The sequence below is a fragment of the Rhineura floridana genome, chromosome 9 (assembly GCF_030035675.1).
Source record: "Rhineura floridana isolate rRhiFlo1 chromosome 9, rRhiFlo1.hap2, whole genome shotgun sequence".
Taxonomy (NCBI): Eukaryota; Metazoa; Chordata; class Lepidosauria; order Squamata; family Rhineuridae; genus Rhineura; species Rhineura floridana.
Genome location: NC_084488.1, coordinates 64,068,143 through 64,087,777, shown reverse-complemented (window position 1 = coordinate 64,087,777; position 19,635 = coordinate 64,068,143). Strand labels below are relative to the sequence as shown.

Genomic DNA, 19,635 nt, shown 5'->3' with positions numbered 1-19,635 from the left:
TATTCACAGCAACAGAAGCAAAAGAGAATCAGGAGCCAAGAAAGGCAGGCAGGCCTTTATGGGAAACTTCACTAAAATTGCAAAGTAAATCAAACATATTTACATGAACGATATCAACTGTTTTAATATAGTTGCTTCCTCCCTGCTAAAACAAGATCAGCACAGCACATGTCTCATTTCTGTTATTTGGGCTGACTGCAGGTGTTGCCACCGCATATGTTCAGAGGCACGTTACCAAATTCTTCCAAGCTCCAGAGGAAGTGAATTGGACTGTGAAAGACCAACCCAAATTGTGTTGGCAAATTTGTAGGGCAGTCCAATATCTCAGAGAAGAGGTCGGGTCTCCTGGTCCTCTGGTGCATTCACTGTAGCTACTAAGGTTGCCAGGTCAGAAGCATCCCGAAACCTGAGATTTTAGGGGTGGGCCCGAGTGTTGTCATGGGGGCAGGCTCGAGTGATGTCATTAAGCATGATACATTAAGCATCAAGCACAGTTGCATGGAGCATTCAATTTAAAAAAATCTGATTGGAAATTAAGCTAGAAATCCTAGCTAAAAGATGGAGCCTGGGTAGGGAACATTTAATCTAGCCTACTTGCTTTCGGCAAGAAGGGTTTAAGTGCCACCAGGCCAGGCCAGTCACCAGAAGGCCACTGTAGGAAGAAAGAAGCCTAGTGTTGTGGAGATATTAGATGGGAGCATTCGGAAGTAAAGATGGATGCCCCTGAAGGCTGCAATTCTAAACACACTTACTAAGGGACTAAGCCCCATAGAACTCAACAGGATTTACTTCTGAGTAGATATAGTTTGGACTGTGCTGTTGGTAAACCTTGATTAGGGATCCTTTGCAAAGACATCCATATCCAAGCAGGGTTGGCAACCCCCTGCCTGGAATGCCCTGCCCTTATCTTTTAATGTGGTTGCTCCAAACTTCTTTACAGATTTGACCCTTCACTTCAGAAAGAGGTCTGAGAAATAAGTAAGAGTAAGAAGATTCTCTACCCTTTATTTATTTATTTATTTTATTTGTTAAATTTTTATACTGCCCCACTAGCATAGCTCTCTGGGCGGTGTACAACAGAAAGTATATACAATACAATAAAATCACATAAATCGGTACAAAAACATATATATAAAAATCCACAAATCTAAAACCAAATTGAACATATTAAACTAAAATGCCTGAGCAAAGAGAAAGGTTTTAACTTGGCGCCGAAAAGATAGCAATGTCGGCGCCAAGCGCACCTCAACGGGAAGACTATTCCACAATTCAGGGGCCACCACTGAGAAGGCCCTGGTTCTGGTAACCATCCTCCGAGCCTCTCTATAAGTCGGAACTCAGAGGAGGGCCTTTGATGTTGAACGTAGTGTACGGGCAGGTTCATATCGGGAGAGGCATTCCAGGAGGTATTGTGGTCCTGCACCGTATAAGGCTTTATAGGTTAAAACCAACACTTTGAATCTGGCCCGGAAACATATAGATAGCCAGTGCAAGCGGGCCAGAACAGGTGTTATATGTTCGGACCGCCTGGTCCTCATTATCAGCCTGGCCGCCGCATTTTGCAATAGCTGTAGTTTCCGGACCGTCTTCAAAGGCAGCCCTACGTAGAGCACATTGCAGTAATCCAATCGAGAGGTTACCAGAGCATGGACAACTGAGGTGAGGTCCTCCCTGTCCAGATAGGGACGTAGCTGGGCTACCAACCGAAGTTGGTAGAACGCATTCCGTGCCACCGAGGCTACTTGAGCCTCGAGTGACAGGGAAGGATCTAAGAGTACTCCCAGACTACGAACCCGCTCCTTCAGGGGGAGTGTAACCCCATCCAGAACAGGGTGCATATCCACCATCTGATCAGAGAAATCACCCACCAACAGCATCTCAGTCTTGTCTGGATTCAGCCTCAGTTTATTAGCTCTCATCCAGTCCATTATCGCAGCCAGGCAATGGTTCAGCACATTGACAGCCTCACCTGAAGAAGATGAAAAGGAGTAGTAGAGCTGCGTGTCATCAGCGTACTGGTGGCAACGCACTCCAAAACCCCTGATGACCGCACCCAGCGGCTTCATGTAGATGTTAAAAAGCATGGGAGACAGAACTGACCCCTGCGGGACTCCACATTGGAGAGCCCACGGTGTCGAGCAATGTTCCCCAAGCACTACCTTCTGGAGACGACCCGCCAGGTAGGAGCGGAACCACTGCCAAGCATTGCCCCCAACTCCCAACTCCACGAGCCTCTCCAGAAGGATTCCATGGTCGATGGTATCAAAAGCCGCTGCGAGATCAAGGAGAATCAACAGAGTTACACTCCCTCCGTCCCTCTCCCGACATAAGTCATCATACAGGGCGACCAAGGCTGTCTCGGTGCTAAAACCGGGCCTAAAACCCGATTGAAATGGATCTAGATAATCGGTTTCATCCAATAGCGCCTGGAGCTGGGCAGCAACCACTCATTCCAAGATCTTGCCCAGGAATGGAACATTCGCTACTGGTCTGTAGCTATTAAGGTCTTCTGGGTCCAAGGAAGGTTTTTTCAGAAGTGGTCTCACTACTGCCTCTTTCAGACAGCTAGGGACCACTCCCTCTCGTAAAGAGGCGTTTATCACTTCCCTGGCCCAGCCAGCTGTTCCATCCCTGCTAGTTTTTATTAGCCAGGAGGGGCAAGGATCTAGTACAGAAGTGGTTGCACGCACCTGTCCAAGTACCTTGTCCACGTCCTCGAGCTGAGCCAACTGAAACTCATCCAATAATACATGACAAGACTGTGCTCCGGACACCTCATTAGGATCAACTGCTGTAAACTGGGAGTCCAAGTCCCGGCGGATGCATAAGATCTTATTCTGGAAGTGCCCAGCAAATTCATTACAGCAGGCTACCGATTGCACTATCATGTCCTCAGGGCCAGAATGAAGTAGCCCTCGGACTACTCTAAAAAGCTTTCTGTCTACCCTGTGGGCTGCTATAAACTCACTTTGACAGCCAGCCCAATTCCAGTGAGTAAAAATTGACAGAGAGAAAACACACATGGTTTGGTCTACCTTCACAGACAGCAGCTTGGGAACAACTGCAGCCACACTTTCAAATATGTGAATTCTCTTTTACCACTATTGGGCAAGAAACAAACTGCCATATAACCAACAAGGTGCATCATCAATGGGTTTTAGGGGGTTGAGCTGAGCACATGCAACCACTGCTGTTGCTTCTATGGACGTAAGGGAGTGAGGTTAAAGGTAAATGAAATGCAAACAAAAAATGAAAAACAAAAGACAGTGATGCTTTCCTAAATGCAATACCATACCAAACACAACAAGATTCCTATGAGTAAGGCAGACAACTTAGCATCCCACAACCAGTCAGGATTCTTAACCAAAAACCCAAACTAAAAAAATCCTTGCAGCTAGTCAGTTAATGCAGAATACTGCGGCATGATTGCTGACATGAGTGAGATCCTATCAGCACATAATACCTCTGCTCTGAAATCTGCATTGGTTGCTGATTTGCTACCAGGCCAAGTTCAAGCTGTGCTTTCCATGTTATGGGTACCACATAGTACTTGTTCTGCTCTTGTAAGAAATCAGTCCTGTGAAGTGGCAGCATTTTGGATACTCTGTTCATAGGGTTTTCGTGGTAAGAAGTATTCAGAAGTGGTTTACCATTGCCTTCCTCTGACTTTGGACACATACCATACTTTGTACACATAATTAGAAGACATGATTCACTAGAAAAGACAATACAGAAAAACAGAAGGGAGTAGAAAAAGAGGAAGACCAAACGAGATGTATTGATTCCATAAAGGAAGCCACAGACCTGAACTTACAAGACCTGAGCAGGGTGGTTCATGACAGATGCTATTGGAGGTCACTGATTCATAGGGTCGCCATAAGTCAAAATTGACTTGAAGGCACATAACAACGAAGTGGCAGCACCTACGCTTTGGAACTCCTTGCCTATTGACATTAGGCAGCACCTGCTAAAATCATTTTTGTTTAGGCAAGCCTATCCACGCATGTAGAAGCATTGTGTTTTTAAATCTGTTTTTAACTCGTTGGTTTTATTAATTTGAATGTTTTTCAATACATGTCTTTAACTGTTTTTGCCAATAATTTTGTTTTAATTCTTTCTGTAAACGGCTTTTAGATTTTTTACAATAAAGCAGTATATAACTGTTGTAAATAAAATACATAAATAAATTTTGGAGTCACAGCTTTTAAAAATGTCTTTAAAGATATTTTGTTTTAATATATTTTAAAGTCTGTTTTTATGATTTTTAAAGTGTTTTTTGTGCTTTTGTTTGCTGCCCTGGGCTCCTACTGAGAGGAAGGGTGGGATATAAATCAAATAATAAATAAAAATAAATAAATAAACTTCATTCACCCAAGCCAAAATTCAGAATCATGCCACTTTAAGCTGTTTTGCAACTGTTTATACTTGTTTTATGGTTATTGGTTTTTAAAGGGATTTATTTCTTATTGTGAGCTGCCTTGTTTTCCAATCACCAACCCTACCTCACAGGGTTGTTGGAAAGACTCCACACACACACACACACACACACACACACACACACACACAAACACACACACACACACACACACAAACACACACACACACACACACACACACTCTTGTAAAAATACACCCCATATAATAGTTTATTGTCAAACCAGTTGGTCATTACAGAACATTTTTTAAAAAATCAGTATTAGTTTCCTACATAATAAAACATGTGATACCTAGGTAAACCCTGCCTAATTGCTTTAAAAATAGGATTGGAGAGGGAGGGAAAGATTTACAACACAAACACAATTCTTTCAGGTGTATTATTTATTTCAAAATATTCTTTCAAATTTTCCTGAAGTGTTTTGGTAGTCAATTGATCTGTAACATGAAATGAGTCAAATCTCCATATTGGAGTATATGGAGTATAGGAAAGAGTGTTTGTACATGCTCCAACCGCAGTGTGATCCGACACTATTGTGGGAAATATTTCCGCTTTATTAATGTTTATTAGGTTTAAAGATACTAGGATGTAATCTAACCTGGAGAAAGTTTTAAATCTAGGTGAGTAATATGTGAAATCTTTAACTCCTGTATTAGACGCCAAGCATCTATTAACCCATGTTTCTGTAGCAGACGGTTCAAGGGAGAGTTAGACCCTGTAGCCGATGTTTGCTTTTCTATGCTTCTGTCTAATTTGGGGTCACAAATCATATTCAAATCTCCACCAATAAGAATTTCCCCTGATGCAAATTTCTGTAGTTTCCTAAATACTCTAGATAAAAAGTTGAATTGATTAGTATTAGGAGAATAGATGGATGCAAATGTAAAATTGCAATTTTGTAATAATCCTGAAATAAAGATGTCTGCCCTCTGAATCTATTTTGAACCTGGAAATCTAATGAACTGGCAAGTATAATTCCCACCCCTCTTGAGTGATTGCCTCCTAAAGCCAAAAATTGTCTACTGAAATATCTATGTGGGAGTAAATTATATTTGGGTTTTGGTTTAAATATTTCCCGTAGAAATATGATTGAGGGTTTCTGACTCCTAATATAGTCAGAAACCCTTTGTCGTTTGATGACATCTCCCATGGCTCTCACATTTAGTGTCAATGCTTTAATTTCAGCCATATGTTATACACAATTGGTCCATTATGAACACCTGTATACCCCAATGTTGTCTAGCAGTACACCAAACCCTCCAAATTGTTGCTATGCAAAACCATATGTGCGTACAAAAGATTGAAATGTGGCTCTGTAATCCCCGAGTAACATTTAACTGCCCCCCAACATGTAACCCCCATATCTAACTAACTAAAGACAGGATTTTTTTTTTCTGTTTACAGGTATTGTCTAAGACAGCCCTGTGTTAGTTGGTTGAACTTTATAGGCTTATTGCCTTTTATGAATATATTGTAAATCCAATCAATCAATTAGAAAACTTTTATCTAAACAAAACTATATGCTTCAGCTAACCCCAATATGTTGCAGATGACACAGTCCTTGATGTCATTTAGCATGTCGATATATCTTGTAACCAATTATCTGGTGTTTATTTATTTCTTGTGGAAGTTGATCTCATTGACCTTTGAGAATTGGTTGTATTGGTGGGTATTTCATGTCATCTTCTGCGCTTCATAGCTTGAGGAAAAGTTCTCCAGTCTTCCCCTTCAAGAATCAGGTTGAGGATGTCATCAGATTCCAGATCTTCTTCTTCCCAGTGAGATGCTAATTTAAATATTGCCAGTAGGCTCACCAAATCTTTTTTGTTTGATACTCTGTGTTGTACCCCATCTGCTTCCACTATCAATGCAAATGGAAAGCCCCAGCAATATTTGATACCTGCTGTTCTCAATAATTCAGTAGCAGGGTGAAATGATTTACGCTTACGTAGAGTTTCAGCACTCAGATCTTGGAGAAAAAGCACAGGGCTGCCTTCAAATTCAATTTGGTTTTTTTCACACATAGCCTTGAGTATTGGTTCTTTTTTAGCATAATTATAGAATGCAATAGCAATGTCTCTTGGGGGCGCATTATTTTTCGGCCGTGAGCCCAGGTTTCTATGTGCGCGTTCTATGTCAGCTGCAGTGATGCCTACTTCTGGTATTATTGTTGACCATCAATTTAATAATACTTGGGTAACGTCTTTATTATCTGACAATTCTTTAATTCCATGCACTCTTAAATTATGGTGACAGCCCTGATTCTCCTGATCATCCACGCAATTTAGGAGGTCTCTTTGACTGTGCACAATATGTTTTATTACATCTGCATGTTGTATTCCTAATTCTAATGCTTCATTTGCTATTTTGGTCCTCCATTTTGTTTGTCAGAGATGAATTTTTTTCATCTAATATTTTAAAACTATCATCCCATTTTTGTAGCAAGGAGCTCTGAAGGGATGCAAATTGTGAAGCTAATTGAGATGTCAGTAGTTCTGGATCTGTTTCAGGAGTTAAGTCTTGCATTAACTCACTTTTAGATGTTTTAGAGGTTTTTGCCGCCATTTTGCAATAGCAATTTCCCGGGTCTTTTTTTCCTTGTGCGTTGTTGTCAGTGGGAGTAAAGACTTTAAAAGTGTCTGTTTGTCAATTTCAGCTTCCCAGCTGCTGCGGAGTATCTTCCCATGCCTCTCAAGTGTATTTTGTTAATTTCACTGTCAGTTTCATGCAAAGGTGCGTTATTTGGATTACAGGGTTAGTGGAGCAAGCGGTTTACCCTGCTGTTCCATTGATCATGCGCATGCGCCCCTTTTGTTAGCAATTGTTATTTTTTTGCTGGAAAAAATTGCGAATCGGCAATTGCAAAAACAGTTGGGAACAAAACATGGTGGATTGGTACTGAAAGCTGGACTATTGGAATTCAGATGGATAGAAACCAGCTACTGAACTCCATCCCTAGCTCCAAGACACCAGCGTGCTTTCCTTTCACATGATCCTCTACTCCAAAGTCACATGGGAGGGGCAAATCTGATCCCTGCTCAATCTGGCAGAGTGGCATTCACATAGTGCTAAACCATGTTTTAGCATTATATGTGAATGTAGCCAATTATACACAGCTTTGTGTAGTCAGTTCCTGTGACCTGGAATGGAGATCACTTTATTATCTAAAAGAATACCATTGTTTTTCTATGTCCTGTGAGAATTAACTGAAGCTTCATGGGCTAAAATAGTTTAAGTTGCAATCCTAACCCCACTCATCTGGGAGTAAGTTACCACACTGAATTCAACAGGACTTACTGTTAAGTAGACATAGTTAGGATTATGCTGTTAATTGGTTGTTGTCTATAAAGTTATTCCTGCCCTTTTAAAACTTCATAGCCATTATAGAATTTTTATGAAGTTTGCTTTGTGATGATTTTGCTTTCAAATAAATTACTGAATTGAACAGAAAATTTCTCAGTGAGCCAATGCAATAAATAGTAATCTGTCTTGGGTTTCTTGTTTCTGAGTCTAGTATAAAAATACCATCTGCAAGAACTATGCTTTATTTTGGTGTAGGAGCCATCCAGGTCATCATCATCAACAGCAAATGTACAGATGTTGTTGCAGCCATTTTGCATATTTGTCTAGCAGGCAGTGTTGCTTTTATGTTTCTTAAAACTTAAGTGGCAGAAGATCTAGTTTATTGCCTTTTGCTGTTTTGATAATGCTGTTGAATGCTTTTGGCACATATTGGTGTTGTGGGAAACTTTACAATAAATCCAGGTCTGCCTGTTCAATTATTGTCATTGCTGATGAAAGAATTTAAAATATTTTGCTTCATAACCAGGCAATGTCAACAGGGACAGAAAATGCTGACTTTGTGCTGTCCAAAATCCTTTTGACAGATAGTTCAGGCTACAGAAGTATTTTAAGCATTCTGTGACAAGTGATGAAAGTTTGTGTGACAATCTTTAAATGGGAGTACAGCATAGACTGAAAAAAGGAAAGATGTTATCTGAAAACAAAACCAGAAAACCAGGAGGGAAACACAAACAATCAGATAGAATGTAAAGAGGAGAAGCTTGTTTTCAGAAGTGCCAACCAAGAGGATTTATTACAGCACAACACATTTTAGAACATAGGAACAATCTGAGACTTTCAAATTTTGCAGAGTAGCTGAAACACAACTTTGTGTAAGCTGCTTCAACTACTCCACATAATGTGGAAATGTCAGTTTGCTCCTGAAGAAGGAACCTGCATTTCGAAACACACTGAGCTATAATAAATCCTCTTAGTTGGCATTTTGAGAGCTATTATCTTAAAATGAAAATGATGTTTGAAATACCTAATAATATCACACCTTTGCTATATACCCTATGCTCACTTTGCCTAGTTCTGCCTGCAAGGTTCATGTTTTCAAGGAATTTTGTAATTTTGTTTTTTAATGAGGTTGAGTTGGCAGAGGTAAATGGAGGCAGAAGGCAGGGAGAAACTCATGAAAGTCATAATACCAAGGGATAACAGCCATTTAACCTAGCACTACTTACATATTGCATCCCATGAGTAAAAAAATAACATATCAGAACTGGGTGTCCAGATTTTTGGGATTTTAATATGTGTGTTGGTGTTGTAATTGTGATGCGACGGCCTATGGCCATGCAATAAAGATTTGTTGTTTGGGTATCCAGATTAACAGATAATGCTTACTCCTATAAAGCCATTTTACAACTATTATCATTGCTACATAATGATATGTAGTAATGATAGCTACTTTGCCATCATTATTGTTTGCTATGTTTGTCTTTATGTAATGGTATCAGGGATGATATCTAACTAAATGGATCTACAAAAAATATGATTGTTTTTGTATAATTCTTGACATCACAAGACCTGTTATGTAAAAAGATTGTGTAAATTCTTGGTTCATTTTATATAATTCCATTTTTTATACTTAAATATTTATTTTAAAAGCTACACAGGCTTTTAAAATTAGTAAAAAGAATGATACACTGGCTTGATTAGCACATCACAATAAACCATAGTTAAAATAAATTATGGATTAATGTGAATATGCAGTATGCTTGTGCATGCTGTTAAAATCTTGTATGCTTCACTCCCGTGCATTTCTGTTTTCACAAAATAAGCCATGGTCTGACTTAGTGTTATGTCTGAACTTGTACTCATGGTTTCCTTCTCTGTCACACACACACCTGAACCCTGCAGAAAGCAAAATTGAACCCCCCTGCCCATCAGCTGATGTACAGGGAGATCAATCCTACTTAATGATTCTCTCTCACCCCTACAGGCCAACTTTGATAGGTGGATGGAATTGCCCACCTATCAGTTACCTGATGTCATCATAAAGGCAGATGATTGACAGGTGGTGGTGTTGCCAAAATTAGTCTGCAGGGTGGGGGAAAATAAAAATTTGGCACACCACCCCTGCATTAAAACACAGTTAAAAACAAACTAATGCATGGTGCTCAAAGATTTCAGGAGTGCTCCTTCCCTGCTCCTGCTGCTTCCAAACACAGATTAAACAAGCCAGAATTTGGCTTCTTATGCCATCTGAACCTGGGCTCATGGTTTGTTTCCCCAAAACAAACCAAGCTTTGTTCTTAACTTAACTGCTTGTGGTTTGTGATTCACAGCATTTTGTTTGCCTGTGGGTACAAACTGGGCAAGTGACTAAGATCCATGGATATGTTCCATGAAATTTCTAAAGACTGCTTGTTCTTGATTTCAACTCTTCTTTTGTAATCTCTGGATAGACAGTTGACATTCTGGTTAGATGTGACAAGCAAATTAATGAAAGACAATCTCTTTTCATTTACCTCTGATTCAGGTGGAAAGTATATGTATTCATTTATCTCTTGTGCATCCCTTGCCACTTCAGTGCTGTTAAACTGTTCATAAGAAGTAATAAATTGCTAAAGTGAGAGGGAGTCAACAATTTTCAGATGCTTTGAGGGAGAAATTATATCTAGTTTCAGTGTATTGGACAATTGGCACAAAGGAAATACTGTTGGTGTTATGTAGTAAAAGGAAACTTGAGCTTGCATATCTGATCTTAGTTTGAGCACATATATGTGGTTTTAAACTAGCCACATGTAATACAAAATAACACTTAACACAGAGGTTGTATGCTTTGGCCATTGACAAATATTAGTAAAATTGAGTTTGGCTTTTTACAGATGATTATGTAAAATATTAATTTGCAGTACAGAAGGGTGTTGATTTTTTTTTTGCCAGCATGACTTCTCAGTAACATATTTAATTGTTACAGAATATACTCTCATGTTTTCTCACAGATTCCACCACATTGTGGGTCATCTTCCAATGTAAATGGTGTGCCTGAACTATCTCCTTGTCTGAGTCCCGAAAGTAAGAATGTGTTAACAATATTTTCAAGTTCTTTTGTGTTAAACCTTTGTTTTGATGATAGTAATACAGTCTGGAAAAGTTAGATACTATTTACTGTTGTCTGACTTTAGTAAAACTGACTATGTACGCATTAGTTTCAGATGCAGTGGTACCAGCAATTAGTTGTGCCATTGCAGCTATAAAGCAAGCATACTTTGGAGAAACAGGGAGTATTTTCTAGGTCTGATATGCCTCCTCACGCTACTATATTGGTGTTGCTTTGCACTCCTCCATTAGGCCAAAAATGATCCATAGTGAAAGGGAGAGGCTTGTTTGTTTATTTATTATTAGACTTGTTAGTTGCTTGCTGTTACTCAAAGATCTCTTAACCTTGAACACCCCTTACTGTGCCAGTGCCATGGCAAAGGAAGATGACAGCTTCTGGGATAGGATTGGGTTTGTTGCTGGAGTTTTGTCCTAGCACCGTAAGACTTCTTCATCAGGTACTTAATGTATATCACCAGGTACTGAACAATTATAAACAGTGTTGGGTCAAAATCTGTCCTCCAATTTCTCAGATTTTTTTCCCTGTGAAAAAAGCTTCCATTTTTTTCTCAAGACAATAATTTCTTTAGAATTTCTGTGGGTGCAGGGTTTTGAGCTTATCATTTTGAGGTGAGCAGGGGAGAGATGTTTTGTGGGTGTGTACTGACACACATTTCTTTCTAGTAAACATTGCTCCATTGTTTTTGTAAACAGAGTAAAACTCTAGTCTTCATTTAGTTGTAAAACTATTACTTGTTATCACTAGATTATTCCAACACGAGTATATGAGAAGGATATAAACATAACTTATCTATGCTAAGTCATTTCCCTGTAGCAGAAATAGTCATGAATGAATTCTCATCTAGATTAGGCTGATGCAGGTGGCTAGAAGGCATAATGCAGTATTTCATGTAAGATTGTTAGTATTTGCTTTAATATTGCATTTTAGTATTCATTCTCGCAAAAATCCTGCCCTAGTTGTGTCATGTAATAACTATGCAGCAGAGACTGGAACAATGCAACTTGTTAAGCAGCTGAACTAAATGAAATGGTAGCTGGATGTTGATCCTTATCAGGAAATGTTGTTGCCTTTTGGAATATGTTACAAAATCATATATGAAAAATGTGTTTTGATGGTTGTCCTCTGATATGCACAGCAAGGTCATCTAGCTTGGATTAAGGCTTGTGGGCCATTTCTGTTTTAGAAGCAAATATGGACATGTACTTAAAATAGTTTGTAGCTTAAGATAAAGCCATACGATAAACTTGAAGTTAGTAAGGGGCAATCCACATTGCTTACATCTCTGTTCAGCTTACGTTTGCCCTTTTGCAGGTGTAAATGGAAACAAATGCTTAGGGACATCAACTATTCTTGAGAAATACAAAGTGGGAAAGGTGATTGGAGATGGAAATTTTGCTGTGGTAAAGGAGTGCATAGAACGGTGAGTAAGAAAATGACCTAGCTATTCATTTTTACTTAGCTACAGCTTCCTCCCCCTGCCCAAACATTGAGTATATGTGAGAAAATTATTGTAATTTCAAGGACAGCCTGGTGCCTTTGGTAAATCATTTATTGTAAAATAGAATTTCACTGTGGCAAGCTGTGACCCCAGCAAGACTTATTTCATAAATATTTCTGACATTCGCCAACAAATATCAAAGGCACCCAACCACCCTTGGAAAAAGGCGAACATTTCCATCCTTTATGGTAAGGGCATTTTTACTTAGACATGATTTCAGGAAAACATGGAAAATGTTCTGTCATGTCTTCCTCCTAGAAAATTGCCAGAATATGTTGGCTACAGGTGTGAACATAAAAATTTTACTCAGATTCTGAAAATGCAGGAGTTCACATAGGCAGCTATTCCATGTGTTTGTGTGCTTCTGTCTGGTGGCTTATCCTCTTTTAATCAACCACTACACTGACAAGGGTAAGAAAGGTACTATGGGAACAATCTAAGGGAGGTGAAAAGAAAAGTTATAGAGGAAGGCTAACTGGGTATTCAGTGCATTTGTGGCATCACTTACTAGGTCATCAGTCCCATCCCTTTTCTTACAGTTGCTTTGCGTCACAGTGGCATGGTTTGCATGTCACATTATACCATACTTAATATAAACTATGGTTAATTTGAAGAAACAGCATACTGGTGCACACTGCTGGAATTACAGGTGCCTTGCTTCTCCCCCACCCCCATTGCTGCTGTGCTGCCAGGAAACTAGCCATAGTCTGGTATGTTGTGTTGTCCCAACCCAGGCTTGTTTGGGGGAAACAAACCATGAGTGGCATGCCAAGAACAAACCTTGGTTTCCACTCATTTTTTTTTAAGAAAAGCCATGAGCCTGTTTTCATAGAAACATAGTAGATAGCACTTTCCTGCATCAGACCAGGGGCCCATCTTGCTCAGTATCATCTGCATTGACTGTGGCTTTCCCGAATTTGATATGGGAAATCTTTCCCAGCCCTACCTGGAGATGTTGGGGATTGAACCTGGGACCTTTGGTGTGCAAAGCAGATCCTCTACTATGAAGGAAGACCATGACTTGTTTCCTGACAGTGCAGCAGCTACAGGAGTGTGAGAGAAGCAAAGTGCACTAGGACTCTTCTCGTCCACATTAACATAGTTTCTTTTAACTGTGGTTTAATGTGGCTTGTAAACTAAGCTAGTAACTGACAAGCATTCCACTGCTAGTGAATGAAACAGCAGTAACCAAGCGGCCTAGTGCTCAAGGAATGGTCATGAGGCTTCTATGAAGAAGATGATCATGGATAGAAAAAGGACCAGGTTAAGTTACCTGTCCTGTGAACTTCCTGGTGCCACCGTGCTCATCTGTATTTGAACACTTTTTTACACTTTTGTGACAAACACAAAATAAAACAAAATGAGTGCTAAACTGAGAGGAGTATGGAACAGGGACAATAAAATAAGTAACAATGTACAATCCTGGGGAATGCTTGCCATTCATATCAGGCTTAGGTGACAAGGATCACTAATGACTGTAGGCAGACAGAGATAAGTAAAACCTGGGTGTAACTGTTGCTCTGGATATTAAATTAAACAAAAATAAAGGACTTGGGAAAGGTATAAAAATATACTCCACAGACTGAATGAAAAAGGAAATGTGTTAATTATGCAGGTGTAGACCAGAAGGGCTAACCAGGTGGTGTTGGACTTCCATCATTCCTGGCCATTCGCCATGCTGGGGCTGATGAGGGTTGGAGTCCAGCAACATCTGGAATGCCATAGGTTAGCTACTCCTTCTTCAGACCATATTTCCACTCCACTTATATTGTAGTGGAAATGTAAGTTTGGATCCTAACAACTTTTAAAAGTTTAAATTACAAGTACTCCTGGATGAAACAGATTATCTTGGCCCATCCCAGTCTGGGTTCAGGCTTGGTTATGAGATTGAATCGGCCTTGGTCGCACTGATGGATGACCTTTATCGGGAGAAGGACAGGGGAAGTGCGACTCTGTTACTCTTATTTGATCTCTCAGCAGCTTTTGATACCATTGACCATGGTATCCTTCTGGGCTGACTTGGTGAGGTGGGCATTGGAGGCACTGTTTTACAGTGGTTCCGATCCTATCCCCAAAGTCGTTTTTCAGAGAATAGCATTGGGTGATTGTCTTTCGGCCCCCTAGCAGTTGTGCTGTGGAGTGCTGCAGGGTATCATCTTGTCCCCCATGCTGTTTAACATCTATATGAAGCCCTTGGGAGTGGTCATCAGGAGATTTGATGCAAGGTGTCAGCAGTACGCTGATGATACCCAGCTGTAACATCTGAATTGGGAGAGGCCGTGCAAGCCCTGAACCGCTGCCTGAACTCAGTGGTGGGCTGGATGAGAGCCACTAAACTGAGTCTGAACCCTAGCAAGGTGGAGATGCTGTAGGTTGGTGGTTCCCAAGTTCAGAAAATTGGTCAGTTGCCAGCTTTGGATGGGGTCATACTCCCTCTGAAAGAGCAGGTCCGTAGTCTGGAGGTGCTCCTGGATCCATCTTTGTCGCTAGAGGCCAAGGTGACCTCAGTGGCTAGGAGTACCTTTTACCAGCTTTGGCTGGTAAGACAGCTGCGGCCATTTCTGGACCGGGATAGCCTCACCACTGTTGTCCACGCACTGGTAACCTCTAGGCTGGATTACTGTAATGCGCTCTATGTGGGGCTGCCCTTGAGGTTGGTCCAGAAGCTGCAGCTGGTGCAAAATGCGGCAGCGAGGCTGCTCACTGGGGCAGGGTATTACCAACATGTCACCCCGCTGCTGAAAGAATTGCACTGGCTGCCCATTAGCTACTGGGCCAAGTTCAAGGTTCTAGTTTGGCGTACAAAGCCCTATACAGCTTGGGACCATCTTACCTCTTATATGCCCAGTCGATCACTGCGCTCTGCAGGTGAGGGCCTCCTGCAGATACCATCTTATCAGGAGGTTAATTCTGCACAATATAGGAAACGTACCTTTAGTGTGGCGGCACCTACCCTGTGGAATTCCCTCCCTTTGACCTCAGTGGCTAGGAGTGCCTTTTGCCAGCTTTGGCTGGTAAGACAGCTGCGGCCATTTCTGGACTGACAGCCTGACCACTGTTGTGCATGCACTGGTAATCTCCAGGCTGGATTACTATAATGCGCTCTATCTGGGGCTGCCCTTGAGGTTGATCCGGAAGCTGCAGCTGGTGCAAAATGTGGTGGCGAGACTGCTAACTGGGGCTGGGTATTGCCAACATGTCACTGTGCTACTGAAAGAATTGCACTGGCTGCCCATTTGCTACCGGACCAAGTTCAAGGTTCTAGTTTTGCTATACTAAAGCCCTATACAGCTCGGGACCAGGATACCTGAAAGACCATATTATCCCTTATATACCAAGTCGATCACTGCACTCTGCAGGTGAGGGTCTCCTGCAGATACCATGTTACCAGGACGTCCGTTCTGCAAACATAGGAAACTGACCTTTAGTGTGGCGGTACCTACCCTTTGGAATTCCCTCCCCTTAAATATTGTACAGGTGCCATCTCTGTTATCTTTTCGGTGCCTAATGAAGATCTTCCTCTTTCAACAAGCTTTTTAAGTTGAGACCTTATCCCAGTCTGCATCAGTGCTGGAATTGCTTTCTAATGTTTTTAAACCTTTTTTTTTTAATTGCTTTTAAACTGTTTGCTTAAAGATGTTTTTAAAGCATTTTTTTGAAGTCTGTTTTTATGATGTTTTAAAGTATTTTTAGTGCTTTTGTTTGCCGCCCTGGGCTCCTACTGGGGGGAAGGGCAGGATATAAATCAAATAATAAATAAAAAATAAAATAAAAGTTCACTGAGAGAAAGCTTACCATCCCCCCCATGTGTCCACCTGTTAACTCTCAAAAAGCTTCTTTGTAGGATCTGGGGGGCTTTTGAACAATATGGAATGGGGATGCAGGAGGCTTCTGGTGGGGATAGGGGATGGGAAATTCTCTTTCCATGAGGTTCCTTAAGTCATCAGTCTTAGGATCCAAGCCATAGACGTTATGACATGTTGTAACTAAATGGACAGAGGGAAAGGAGGCAAGTGCCTGAAAAAGGAGAAATTATGAGCAGGAAAAAGTGAAGGAGGAATGGATATAGCAGATGGTCTAGGAATGAAAGTAAGGAGGAAGATGAGGTAGTACCAGCTGTGAGGGAATAGGAAAAGAAGAGGGAGCAGGGAGCAAGGCAGGCAAGGGAAGGGGTTTAAAAGTTCAAATGGAGGAAACAGTAGCCAATGAAAATGAAAGGGGTTCAAGTAATCTGGAAACAAGGAAAAGAAGTTTCCACGAGCTAGAGGGAGCCCCAGCTGACGAAGCGTCAAGGCCCCAGCTGACGAAGCGTCAAGGCGAGTTAAGCAGCAGAGCGAAAAGAGGGTAAGTAGCTCCCATTTATTCCATTATTTAATTGAAGTAAAACAGCTCAGAGCAATAACTAATAAGGGCAGCCCAAGGTCACCCTGAGCTAGGAGCCAAATCCTGAAAGAACCTATATCTTAGGAGACAGATCCTAGGAGAAGGAAGCGTATAGAAAGCTAGTTTTCAACACCACCCTAGCAGGAAAGCTTCAGGGGACACTGTAAACAAGGCTAAATTCCAGTCAGAGAGAAGGGGGAAAAGGAAACTCCACCGATACATACAGGGAGAGCGTCAGCTCAGTCCTTGCTAAAAAGGGCAGCTTCAGCCTTCCTGAAACACAACCACAAGCTCTGTTTCCCTAGGTTAAAGAAAGGTCAGGCTGTTCTAGGTGGGAAAACAACAAACACAAAAGACTTGCCTGGAAGGCGCAGCCCCTTGCTGAGATTAAAAGCAGCCAAAAGCTTAAACAGCCCCGCCCCTCGCTCAGGAAGGAAGCCTGAGAGAATACTAAAGAGCCCCAGCTGATAGCCATCAGCCTCAAGTAACACATCATTGGCTGGCAGCAGTAGCTGGGAGGAACCAGCCACACATATAAAGTCAGAGCACCCTAGCGAGGGAGCCTGCTCCACGAGCTAGAGGGAGCCCCAGCTGACGAAGCGTCAAGGCAAGTTAAGCAGCAGAGCGAGTTCGGCAGCAGGGCGAGGAGGCCAGGGCCCCCCACTCTGCCCGTCTGTTCCCTGACCTCAACTAAACAGCAGTCTCCAACCCATTGACATAATAAACCTTAAACAAAACTATGCAGGTAAGAAGCCAGCAGGGGTGTGGGGGCTTTCCAGTGTTTTGCACCGCCTGCAGCATGTACGACTATCTGCCTGTTGGACAGAAGTCATGGGTATGCTCTCGGTGCAATGAGCTCTGGCTCTCCGGGAACGACTTCATTTGCTTGAGGCCAAGGTGGTGGACCTGGAAAAGCTGAGAGAGGCAGAGAGGTGTGTGGAGGAGGCCTTCAGGGACGTTATAGCTGTGTCCCACTCCAACGATGATAGCTCTTCTGCTATCATGGACAACGATGGTCTCGGGGAAGGAGAGCATCCAGCTGAGGAAGAGGGAAACGATCCCTTAGAAGGGACCCATTCCTTGGGGGATGAGCAGCTATCCTCTCGTGCCGAGAATATATCTCCAGGGGGTGGAGGGATCCTTGTAGTGGGTGATTCGATCATTAGGAACATAGACAGTGGGGTGTGTGATGGGCGTGTAGACCGCAAGGTGTTTTGCCTGCCTGGTGCGAAGGTTGCGGATATCGCCCGTCGTTTAGATAGTTTGGTAGACAGTGCTGGGAAGGAGTCAGTGGTCGTGGTGCACGTTGGCACCAACGACATGGGGAAATGCAGCCGTGAGGTCCTGGAAGCAAAATTTAGGTTGCTAGGTAGGATGCTGAAAGCCAGGACCTCCAAGGTGGCTTTCTCTGAAATGCTACCGGTTCCACGCGCAGGACCAGCCAGACAGGCCCAGCTTCGCAGTCTCAATGCGTGGATGAGACGATGGTGTCGGGTGGAAGGGTTTGGATTTGTTAGGCACTGGGGAACATTTTGGGACAAGCCGGGCCTGTACAAAAGGGACGGGCTCCACTTGAACCAGAATGGAACCAGACTGCTGGCACTTAAAATTAAAAAGGTGGCAGAGCAGCTTTTAAACTGACTGAGGGGGGAAACCTGACAGGAGCTGAGAAAGGTCCGGTTCGGAATAAACCTCCCCCCTGGAATAAAAACCAAAGAAATTATGAAATTTTAAAAGGGGTAGGCCTAGAAGTAGGCATTGTGAGAGCAGGGGCACAGGATATAAATTCAGAAGAGCAAAATTACCACAGGCCTAACCACAAGTGCCAAATACACTTGAAGAGAGACACTGCTTACAAGTGCCTGTACGCTAATGCTAGGAGCCTGCGAACCAAGATGGGAGAACTGGAGTGCTTGGTCTTAGAGGAGAGCATTGATATAGTGAGCATAACGAAGACCTGGTGGAATGGAGAAAACCAGTGGGATACGGTTATCCCTGGATATAAACTATATCGGAAGGACAGGGAAGGACGTATTGGTGGCGGAGTTGCTCTATATGTGAAAGAAGGCATTGCATCCAGCAAGCTCGAAACCCCAAAAGAGGCAGACTCCTCCACAGAATCGTTGTGGGTGGTGATACCATGCCCCAGGAGGGACTTAATACTGGGAACGATCTATCGTCCCCCTGATCAAAATGCTCAGGGAGACCTTGAGATGAGATATGAAATTGAGGAAGCATCCAAACTAGGAAATGTGGTAGTAATGGGTGACTTCAACTACCCGGACATAGACTGGCTGCATATGTGTTCCAGTCAGGACAAAGAAGCAAAGTTTCTAGATATTCTAAATGACTATTCCCTAGACCAGTTGGTCATGGAACCGACCAGAGGGATGGCAACCCTGGACTTAATCCTCAGTGGGGACCAGGACCTGGTGCGAGATGTAAGTGTTGTTGAACCGATTGGGAGCAGTGACCACAGTGCTATTAAATTAAACATACATGTAACTGGCCAATTGCCAAGAAAATCTAACATGGTCACATTTGACTTCAAAAGAGGAAACTTCACAAAAATGAGGGGATTGGTAAAAAGAAAGCTGAAAAACAAAGTCCAGAGGGTCACATCACTCGAAAATGTTTGGAAGTTGTTTAAAAACACTATATTAGAAGCTCAACTGGAGTGCATACCGCAGATCAGAAAAGGTACCGCCAGGGCCAAGAAGATGCCAGCATGGTTAACGAGCAAAGTCAAGGAAGCTCTTAGAGGCAAAAAGTCTTCCTTCAGAAAATGGAAGTCTTGTCCGAATGAAGAAAATAAAAAAGAACACAAACTCTGGCAAAAGAAATGCAAGACGACAATAAGGGATGCTAAAAAAGAATTTGAGGAGCACATTGCTAAGAACATAAAAA

The 19,635-nt window shown here is 42.1% G+C and overlaps 1 protein-coding gene across 2 annotated transcripts in view; it reads left to right on the top strand.

Annotated features, from left to right (window-relative positions):
* Positions 1–19,635, top strand: part of DCLK2 (doublecortin like kinase 2) — a 137,224-nt gene that overhangs the window by 71,813 nt on the left and 45,776 nt on the right. For both annotated transcript variants that reach the window (XM_061584679.1, XM_061584680.1), the window contains 2 exons: positions 10,729–10,801; positions 12,159–12,267. In XM_061584679.1, the coding sequence (XP_061440663.1) occupies positions 10,729–10,801; positions 12,159–12,267 (182 nt within the window). The remainder of the gene's footprint in view (positions 1–10,728; positions 10,802–12,158; positions 12,268–19,635) is intronic.